General features: G+C 40.1%; 1 protein-coding gene across 1 annotated transcript; it reads right to left on the bottom strand.

Moving 5' to 3' along the window:
• Nucleotides 1-7,875: 7,875 nt before the first annotated feature.
• On the bottom strand, nt 7,876-11,135 carry SMIM30 (small integral membrane protein 30). The gene is made up of 3 exons (XM_049894307.1): nt 11,055-11,135; nt 10,618-10,709; nt 7,876-10,128 (listed from the first exon to the last, which is right to left on the bottom strand). The coding sequence occupies exon 3, from the start codon at nt 10,081-10,083 to the stop codon at nt 9,904-9,906; it is 180 nt and encodes a 59-aa protein (XP_049750264.1). The 5' UTR covers nt 10,084-10,128; nt 10,618-10,709; nt 11,055-11,135; the 3' UTR covers nt 7,876-9,903.
• Between the last annotated feature and the right edge of the window lie 323 nt (nt 11,136-11,458).

Below are 11,458 nucleotides of genomic sequence, written 5' to 3'. Positions count from 1 at the left end.
GCAGTTACTCATAGTTCATTCATCATGACTGATGGTGAAAGTAGAATCCTATTTGAGGCTCTTTATTTGAGGGAGCCATCTCTGGAAATACAGAAGGACTTTGGGTTCCAAGTATCTTTTCTTTTTTTGTCTGATAAAGCCTTCTCACTGAATGAACTATGAGCTTTGGCATCACCTGTGTTAGCATCATCAAGGAACTACAATGTGTTGGCAGCTGTCTTCATGTTTTTTCACAAGGGTATTTTTTAATGGATGACAGAGTAAATAGGAATTTCTAGCTGGTTTCAGGAAGATAGAGGTTGCACATTCATGCATAAAAGAAAAACTCCCAACCTGCAGTGTTATTAAAAAGCAATAATATTAGTTTCAACATTACAGTCTGTCAGCATGGAGACTTGTTTATTTGATGCTACTATATTAATTTTTTCTTCCAATTTTTAGGAACTAAACTCAATAAACAAATAAAAAACAGCATATTTACTGAGACCTCTTCCAGCATGGACTAGGTGTTTAATACTTGTAATAATTAAAAGGCACAATCTTGATTTCAAGAAATTTAAGATCTAGATGACAGGTCCAGGGGATGGAAGGAAGCAAGGGGGCTGGTGAAGAAAAGGGATAAGAAGTATCTAAATAACCATAAAACAAGACTGAATGAAATAAAATAATACAGGTAAAGACAATGCAGTATGGACTGTGGAGGATGGATGTTGCTAAATCCTCTTGGGAAAGGCTTTGTGGAGGAGATGACGTCTGTAAGAGTATGAAGGATGAGCACAGAGGCATGGCAAGGCATGAGATCTTGGTAATGCAGGTAGTCCAGTGTTGCTGGAGTATAGTATGAGTAGGAGACTGCGAAGGAGACAAAGAAGTAAACCATCCTCTGGCTTATCGTTTTCAAAATGGTGGATCACTTCTAAACTAAATGTTGAACAAATTAAATGTTGAACAAACCATTAAAAATGCAGGCTTTTTACAGTGCATACAATTATTCGAGTAAACTAACAAGACTATATCTTAATACTCATTAAAATCATGTTCTATAATTTAGATGTCCAAAAAAAAAAAAAAAGATAAACACTCACTATGCATCTCAGACCTGCCCCACGCAAGACCTGAAGTGTTGGTAGAGCTGTATTGAGGACGGTGAAGGCACAGCCAGGGTTAGTGAGAGGATGCCATGATTCACTGTGTATCCCAGGCTGGGGCATCTGTTTGCTGCATTAGCTCTGTAGTGACATACTCATTCTGCAGAAGACTGAGTGAGCACCTTGTACGTGCCAGACATTATGCTGGAAGCTGTGAGTCCCTGCCCTCATAGAGTTTAGAACCCTAGAATGAGGGTAAGGGTGGTTGAGGGGTCCCAATACAGGAAATACGTGCTTGGTGGGGGGGCATAAAGAATGCTGTGTGAGCACACAGTAGGGTATGCAACCCAAACAGGAAGGGCCGGGGAAGACTTCCTAAAGAAGTGGTGTTCAAGTATAAGGAGGTAAGATGTCAGGTGAACTGGGGAAGATTGCTCCAGGCAGAGGGAATAGCCTGCAGACCTAGAGAGGAAGAGAAAGGAGGGAAGTGAGAGGGAGAATGAGAAGGAGAGGGAAAGAGTGGGGAAAGGGAAAAAGAGAGAGGGAGGAAGAGAGAGGGGAAAAAGAGGGAGAAAGAGAAGAAAATGAGAACAGTGCTTTCAAGGAACTGAAAAAATTTAACATGGCTGGAAGTTAGAATGCACGGTAGGTTGTTGGTCACGGTCATAGATGAGGCTGGAGAAAGAAGAAATGGAAATAGGGCAGATCAAACAGTGCTTTTTCTCTAAAGCTTGTTAAGGAATTCATAAAAACGAAGAAATTCTTTAAGGATTTTGGCTGGGATATACCAGGATTGGACTTGGGTTTTAAGTTTGCCATGGTTGCTGTATTCAGAAAAGACTGCAGAGGGATGACACAGGAGTTCAGAAGAACACCTACAAGGATGATGTAGGTGCAAGGTGATGGTGGTCTGAACTTGGGTAGGAGCTGTGGGTGAAGAAAAGGGAGTGAATACTAGCAATATTTTGGAGGCCAATCTGATAGAACTTAGAGATGGATCAGATGTGGAGGGTGAGGAAAAGGGAGATGCCATACATCTTCTCAAATGTCTGGCTTGGTCACTGGGATGATGATGTCTGTCGGCTGAATCTCGCTGGTGGTGCCAGAGTGGACTGAGCATATGAAACTGCGAGGCTGCTTGTTCTTTGTCGCTGGATACTGCCTACTGACATCAATTAGCATGTGGGCTGTTTGCTGTGGGTGGGAATGGCAGGGCTATGGCTTGTTTTTATTCTTCCTTCTTGAGACAATCTCTAATCATACTCATTTAGTGCAAAAAATGAGCTGCCCTTGCTTCATTCAGTTGAAATCCAAAAATGTACCAAATGACTAGACTATAGTTTTCATTGAGGAATTGGAAGAGGAAAGCAGCTTCTCATTGCTGCTGACTGAAATGGATAATTACAATATTTTTAACACATTATACCTTATTTTTTGAAATTAGGAAAACTCTTTTCATGGGGACACAAAATTCTATCACTAGAAGCCTCTTAGACATTACTGAAAAATAATTTTACAGATGAAAAAAATTACTGGATCAAGGTCAATCACCTGGCAGTGAATTTTTTTTTTGTTCCTTTCTAAAGATTACTGATGATGTCTTGAAAAGTGTTGATTAAACAAGTGAAAGTTAGCCGATGTCATCATAGGACCTATAAAACCGTTTTATGTTGGTATAGAAATGTCCTGGCAATTTTTGTGGCAAAATGAAAGGATTGTTCTGACAAATCAACTGAAATAGAATATGGTATAGTTTCTGTTCTTGGTGATCATGCCTCCTTCTAAATTCTTTTGTTAAAATGATTTATGCATATTTATCCAGAGCATAATTATCTTGATTAATATTGAGAAATATGGTATTTACAATCCCAATATTTAACAAAGTACTACATGATTAGCCCTTTAAAAAATAATTACCCCTCTTGTATATACGATTTCATAATTTCACCTCAGATTATAACGTGCCAACTAATATTTTCAAAAATGTAATCACCCACGTACAATGGTATTCAGTGGAAATATGTGTGAGAGGGGAATTGTAGCTCTGAGACTGCAAATCAAGGAGAAATTAACGTACACTTTGACTTTCTGCAGCAATCACGTGTTTTTCCAGGCTTCTGCCTCTTGCATTTAGATATTAGATCTATATTATTTAATCACAGAAAAGATTTAGGAAAAAAGCTACTAAAAAGTAGAAAAAAATTTAAATGTTACTCTGCAAGCACTTTTATTGATTTGGCACTATTTTTACCAAAGGGGAACATCTTGTCTGGGATTAATAAGTCAAGATAGGGGCTTCCCTCTTCATCCCACCATAGGAAACAAACATTAAACAAATTTTATGTGGCTTGTGTCTTTATGACTTCTAATGAGATAAGTAGTCGTCAGAGTATTTTTCCTGGTGGAATGTGGACCAGATCAGCTGTTTTCTTGGGCAGGCAAAACCAAACTCCTCGCATCTCCTTAGCAGTTGCTACTAGGCTTTTGTTATGTCACTCAGGAAAGATCCATGGTTGAACATGTTAGGAGTTAGTACAACAAATCAATTCTTTTTTTTTTTTCCCTCAAAAGCCTCAGGTACAAACAAAACTTGGGAAAACTTCAGGGTAGCCAAGTTTTCTTTACCAATGTCTTTGAGCTTCATCAATTTGTAAGCCTATAGTGGTGTGCGTGAGGGGGAACTATGATAAAGAAAACAAAGACTGGGTATCTTTGAAGGTCTAAGAGACCTTGGGAAAATATCAAAATTAAAATACAAAGACCAGATGAATATAGGATTCGTTTATATAACTTTCTACCTATGTCTTCTTTCTATTTAAATACAAAATTTATGCTGGTGAAGTTTTTTTTTTTTTTTCCTGTCTTTAGGAAAGGAAACCGTGGTGGAGTAATGGTTAAGTGCTACGGCTGCTAACCAGAAGGTCGGCAGTTCAAATCCACCAGGCGTTCCTCAGAAGCTCTATGGGGCAGTTCTACTCTGTCCTGTGGGGTTGCTATGAGTCAGAATCGACTCGAGAACAATGGGTTCGGTTTTTTGTGTGTTTAGGAAACATTTCCAAATACCACTACCAATAGTAATGATAATAACAACAACGTCCAGTATGCCAAGTCTTCCACATGCATCACCTTATGTAATCCTCATCTATCTCTGAGGGAGGTGCCGTTATCCCCATTTAACAGGTCCACCACCACAACCACCAGGTGCCATAGAGTAGATTCCGACTCATGGCATACCATCTGTGTCGCAGGAGAATTGTGCTCCATAGCGTTTTCGATGGCTGATTTTTCAGAGGAGATTGCCAGGCCTTTCTTTTGACGTACTTCTGGGTAGACTTGAACCTTCAGCCTTTCAGTTACCAGCCAAGCACATTAAATGTTTGCACCACCCAAGGAGACAGAAATTGATTTAAGTAACTTGCCCAAGACCACATTTTAAGTGGTGGTGTCTGGTTATCTATCCTGGTCTGTTGGATTCCAGAGCTTAGGCTCTTAATCCCTATTGCAGTGCCACCAACCCGACTGATATGTGAGTCTCTGTGATGGAGATAGGTCATATGCAGAGAATATTCTTCCCTTCATTATGTGCTGCAAGCTGAGCTACATCGCTTTTCCTATGCCCAAAGTAGGAAATGGAGGTTGACAAGCTTCTGCAGAGCCTAGAAAGCCCAACAGGGTGAAGGAGTGCAGCTCCTGAGAAATGCTGGCCCTGGCTAGTTCTTCTATAGCTAGCACATTTGGCACCACATCAGCTTTTCCAGAAGCAGCTATTGTTCTCTCAAGGCTGAGACAAAATATGGAACAGCTTATTTTTTCAAACATCATCTGCACACCGGCATTCTTGACAGTGAGTCACACTCTCTAGTTGAGCTTATTGGAATACAGAATATGTTAGATGGGTGAAGAGGGGAATGAAGAAGTGGGAGATCAGAGGACACAGGTCTGTGTGTGAATACCTTGATTTGATCATTTACCTGTTGTTTTCTCTACCTGTGGAGTACCTGAGAAAATTCATTCCTTAAATATGCACTGAGGAGACATTTGCTTCCAGGAAGATGGAGTGAAGGTACTTTTCCCTATTCAACCTACTAAGTACAAACCTCATATGTGAAACAAGCATAAGAAGACTCTGAAAGGTGGACAGAAGAATGGCTAGGGACCTTGGAACCCGAGGAACAACACAGTGGTGAATTCTCTGAGGGTTTTTTTTTTTTTGCCTCATACAGTATATCTCAGACTGGGTACTTGACAAATTGGCAACCCAGAAATGCCAAAGAACACAGACAGAAGAAGCCCCCCAAAAAGACTGCTCTCTCTAGCCAAAATACCAGCCTAGCGAAACAGAAAGCTTTAGACAGTAACTGTTCCACTGCAACTAGACACCACAGAAAAACCAAAACTTCCACCTTCATCAGGCTGTAATGAGATGCCCCAACTTTCTCACTGGGGTGGTACCAGAGAAGGCAGAGTGGTGAGCTCACCTCCTGTTGTGGTATCAGTGGACATTATGCGGGAAGCCTGGACCTCTGTGCCAACCCAGGAATAACGAAGTGCCACTGACGTTCTCCTGGAGGTGGTATCAGAAAAGGTCTAGTGGAGAGTATGGACTTTCAACAACACTCAGTGGCAACCAGGTCACTCTCTCCACCCACCCCTGGTGACAGTGAAGGGCATGTGGGTAGCAGTAACAAAGCACTCTTTCTCCTCTATACAGGATGGGATAAACAGAAGCTTATTGGGGATTTTGAACTTCCCCCGTCTCCAGCAGTAACTTTGAGCCCTCTCCTCCTGGGTGTCAAAAGAAGCTGAATGGAGAACCTGAACTTCCATCTCCATCTGGCAGTAACAAGGCAGTGTCCTCTCTTCCCCTGCAGGAGTGGCTAAAGCACAAAATTTAAATAAGATCCAGTGTCTTTAAGATGATACCCACAATGTCTAGGTTTCAATTGAGAGTCACTCATCACACCAAGAACTTGGAAGAACTCAACTTGAACAAGGAAAGAAAATGGGCAGATGCCAACACTATAATTACACAGATGTTAGAATCATCTGAGAAGGATTTTGAAGCAGCCATCATGAAAGTATTTCACTGAGTAATTACAAATACCCTGGAAACAAATGAAAAAACAGAAAGTCTCACCAAAGAAATGGGTGGTCTCAGCAAAGGAAAAAAAAGATATTAAAAAAAAAAAAAAAGAAAATTTTAGAACTAAAAGATACAACTGCAGAATAGAGAGGACAGAGGAAAAGAATCCGTGAGTTTGAGAATAGAACAAGGGAAATTAACCAGTCTGAACAACAAAGAAAACAGACTGGGAAAAAATAGACTAAAATAAACTGAGCCTTAGGGACATGTAGGACCATAACAAAAGGATCTAACATTTGAGTCACTGAAGTCTCAGGAGGGGAGAAAAAGGATGGGGCCGAAAAAGTATCTGAAGAAATAATGGCTGAAAATTTCCCAAATTTGGTAAAAGACCTAAGCCTACAGATTCAAGATGCGGAATGAATCTCAAACAGGATAAACTCAGAGAAATCCATGCCAAGGCACATTAGTGTCAAACTTCCGAAAATTAAAGACAAAGAAAAAACTCTTGAAAGGAGCCAGAGAGAAACAATGCAAGCATTATTGGCATTAAAGTACTAGGTGAGTTACCATAAAATAACAAAAAAATAGAAATTTAAGAATTGTCAAAGTCCTTAAATTCTTCAGTCCTTATTGATTTCACCCATTGTCTTCTACCTTTCTAGCTGAACTCAAACCAATCTAGTATGTACAGAGCATTTACTAGATTCCCAAGTATCAGTATTTTGTGACAAATTGGGACATTTGTCAGTCCCATTCTTGCTTTAACTGCTTCACAGCAGATGTACGCCTTAAAGCAAATCAAGGGATTCTAGAATCAGAAAGAACCTCAAAAAAAAAAAAAAAAAAGGAAACTCAACAGCAATTTGTAACTTGGCATTCATGGATGGTCTTCAGGTTTGTGAACTCTCTGAAGTTAATCTAAAAAAGCCAACATGCATGTGCATTTTTTCAAAGGGGCTGGTGGTCCTGAAAAGGTTAAGAAACACTAAGAAATAGGGTTTCTATTCTTTCAGGTAAAATCATAAAATCTAACTTAGATGAGAAATGAGGCTATTTTTAGAGGTGTTCCCCGTCATACCCATTATCTTTGTTATCTAGTGCTGCTATAACAGAAATACAACTGGGTGGCTTTAACAAAGAAAAATTTATTCTCTTAGTCTAGTCGGCTACAAGTCCAATTTCAGGGTGCCAGCTCCACAGGAAGGCTTTCTCTGTCAGTCTGGGGGAAGGTCCAAAGGACCTTCTCAGTCTCCCCTCCCCCTGCCACCCATCTAGGAGTTTCTCAGCCCAGGGACCCCAGGTCCAAAGGATGTGCTATTCTCCTGGCTCTTGTTTCTTGGTGGTATGAGGTTCCCTCTGTCTCTGTACTGGCTTCTCTCTTTTATATCTCAAAAGAGATTGATTTAAGACAAAATCTAATCTTGTAGACTGAGTCCTGCCTCATTAATATAACTGCTGATAATCCCACCTCTTTAACATCATAGAAGTAGGATTTACTACACATAGGAAAGTCACATCAGATGACAAAATGGTAGACAATCACACAATAGTGGGAATCATGGCTTAGCCAAGTTGACATACATTTTTGGGGGACACAATTCAATCCATGACACACATCAAAACTCCTGAATGGCACTTTAAGAGAATTTTTTATTGTTAAGGAGAAGATAGGAAAATGGCAGTTTTTTAATCCCTCCCAAGCACTTCTGGAAATACACGTTTATTAAAGAATGTTTGCCTGTAGTCTTATTTTGAACATTTTAAAAATAGTACCTGAAGATGACTAAATGAGTAATGCACTGTGATTTAAAATGTACTTTAGGTTTGATTTCTCCCAATCCTAATGCAAAAGTCGATCCGCAAGGCAGAACAGCAGCCTTTTTACATCAGTTCCAATGGGCTAGTTTATAGATGACAAGTGTCTTACAACCTGTGTTCCTTTTCCTCCTTAAAAACAAAATCAAGTTCTCTTAATTACACAATGTATAACAGAACCCTGTTGCCACTGAGTCAATTCTGACTCATAGCAACCCCATAGGATAGAGCAGAATTGCACCATATGGTTTCCAAGGCTGTAATCTTTACGGAAGCAGACTGTCACATCTTTCTTCCACTGGTGGGTTCGAACTGCCAACTTTTTGGTTAGAGACCTTTCCCTTAACCACTGTATCACTAGGGTCCCCCAAAATATTAGTGCTTTCTCTGGTGAAAAAAATGAAACAGCTATGATAAAAAGTCATGCAGTTTCCATGTTTTTATAACATGTCTGTCCCTCACTGCTTGTATCCTCTACCAATCTCATGCAAGCCAGGTCAGCTCACACCAGAACTGTAAAAAGGATTGTAGGCTGTGGCTGCCGGTTTCCAGATCAAAACCGAGGCTCCTGATGTCACCTAGAGACTAGAGATTGGATAATGCATTATTTTATGAAGAAACTTAACTACCTGCTTCCAGTGAGACCCCAAAGCAGATTTACTCAGACTGTAGACTGATTTACTATGCATTCTGCACCAACAGAATCTAAGAGTCACTGGAGGCCCTTGTTAACACATAGTTCCAACCACCCCCACCCCCCGGCCCTTAGATTTACTGAAGCACAATATTCAGAAGAGGGGTCTGGGAATCTGAGTCTTATCAAGTGCCTAGGGTGATCCCTGGGCTCAAGGAAGTTTGGGAAACACTACCTAGCACTCTTCTTAAACTTTCATGTGCCTACAAATTATCTTGGGCTCTTGATACAAACGTAGATTCTGAATTAGTTGGCCTGGGTGAGCCCTGAGAGTCTGTATTTCTAAAGTCTCTAGTTGACATTGCTGGTTGGAGGAAACTTTGAGTAGTTAGTCTGAAGATCTCATCAGATTGGTGTGCCATTACATTTTCCTTCCCTATCTGTGGATTTTCTACCAGAAACCCCTAGGCTGCCCATTTCTCAAGCTCGTGTGATTAGGTAAGCCATTCTGCTCTTCTCCAGTTAGCTTATGTAAAAATTTAGTCCACACATATAAAAAGCAGCCCAAAATAAACACAGATACCATACATTTACTTCCAACATAATGAGTTTATATTTAATATATAATTTCTCACTATCAGGGTATTAGTCAGTTAATCAATATAAAGGTTTTATTTATTTTTTTTAAACAATATTTTTCTCCATTTCAATGTTCAATATAAAGTTTTTTTAACATTAAATAATTTCTCCATTTCAATACTAGATACATTGAATACATTTTTCTAAACTATTTTTTTCCCCAAAGAATTAAAGATTTCAATTTTTGATTAACTAAATTTGATATATAAGTACAATACTAACTTAGGATATAACAAAACACAAATCCAATAAAAACAGGGAGAAAAGACTCTTCAGTGATTCAGGAAGCCTCAATGGTAACCAAACAATGGCGGTTTCCTAGGATTCCGGACAAGGGCTTCCTTCTTCCTATTTCATGTGGTCTGGGACTTCTGAAGCCAGTTTTAGTCAGTATTTCTTTCACCTCCTTTCTAATCAGCAAATGCAAACTACAGTCTGCACTTTTTAGCGCGTTTTTCATGAGAAGAAAACATTTTTCCCCATTTAACATACATCAATTTGTTCCCATTTAGAGGAAAACATTTAAAGGCCAAACTACCCTAGTCACTGTTGCTTAGGAACTTTCAGACATCAATGCTCAGTTTTAACTTCAACAGGACAAAGGTTTTTAGGGTGAGGTTTGATCCAGGGGCCCTTCAAAGTCACATCTGTCCATTTCTCTTTCTTGCATATACCCCTAAACAAGCACAGATGCCGGTAATGCTGAGAACCACACCTAACAAGAGAGCAATTGCATCTCCTGCTTCTACTGCTTCAACAACAGGGAGCAGCAAAAGCAGTGAAATGAGGGCGAACAGGAACTGTGTGGAAACTGAAGTCATGATGCTGGAATCTTCGCTTGGTTAGGACTTTAGGGCTGATGGTTCCTAGAAGTTAGAACATTAACACAAAAAGGAACCATTAAAAATTGCTAAAATCCCTACATTTTCAAATGACAATATGAATATGACAAATAATAGTACACCCAACTTTTTAAATGACTTTATAAATCATTTTAGACCCAACTTCTCATTTCACAGACGGAAAAAGCAAGCATACATAAGAGGTACTTAACTGTGGCCATTTGAGGATAATCTCCCCTTGTCATGATAACCCCCTCACCCCGGCAATTTTTCCATACCCTATAATGGAAACTATAATGTAAACTACGTGTGCATCAACCAAACAGAAAAGAAACAGCAGGACATAATTAAGAACAGAATATGCACAAGACACTCACTTGACCACTTAAAATATCCTAGTGTTAAAAATTACATTTTCTTAGGGTTTCCTCCCACCCCGGAAATGCAGACAAATCTGGCAAAAGTCACACAACCTATAACTCTGTGAAGTTGTGGTGAATGAGTAAGACTTACCAAAGGAACCGGATATATATGTAACTCTGACTTAAAATACTCAGTTCTTGGAGCTCCGATTGCTGAGGCTAAGAGGTTCCACGTGACAGCGCCTATTATCAGAATGGGAAGGGGAGGATTTAAAAATAACTCATTATTATTACTTTAAAGAGGCAGCTACAGTCAGTGCAGGGCAGGGAGGCTGTATGAAAGGGAGCGAAATGGGTAGTGAATTGAGAGTAGTTTGTCCAATCGGGAACTAGACGTAAAGTTGGTCAGTTCACCCACACTTAAACACTAAAATAAATCGAACCGAGAGATAAGTTGGCTCCACGACTTGATGTTAAGGATTTGAAAAAAGAATCCCTGCTTTGGCTGGCAAAGTGTAAATTTGCTCCCTGTTTTGCAAATACACTGAGGAACTCTAACTATCCTTTAGGGACGAGTTTGTACATTACCTTTCGGGGAGCAGCCATTACAGAAATGGCGAGGAGGGCGGAGTCTGGAAACTACATTTCCCACAATCCCCGCGGCCGACGACGCCCATGATGCACTGGTGCGCTACCCTGTAAGTGGCTGAGGCAGTGACGGTCACGGTTCACTGCTGACGTAGAGGAGCGAACAGGCTAGGTTTTCCCGCATGGACGTTCCTTTACTGCACAAATGACTTAACAAAAGCTTACTTAAAAATAAGCTGACAAAATGACAGCGGGAGGTTTTCTACCTTGTCTCAAGACAAACCTATCTTTTTTCCTGGACTGAAATGATGACGTAACAGCGGGAGGCGGTAACCCCAATAGAGCCATCTGTTGGGACGTTTTTGAACCAGAAGCAGGGAAACTCCAGTTACCATTTTGCGAAT

The sequence above is a fragment of the Elephas maximus genome, chromosome 8 (assembly GCF_024166365.1).
Source record: "Elephas maximus indicus isolate mEleMax1 chromosome 8, mEleMax1 primary haplotype, whole genome shotgun sequence".
NCBI lineage: Eukaryota > Metazoa > Chordata > Mammalia > Proboscidea > Elephantidae > Elephas > Elephas maximus.
The sequence above is the reverse complement of the archived record's forward strand: the minus strand, read 5'-3'. Positions and strand labels throughout refer to the sequence as shown.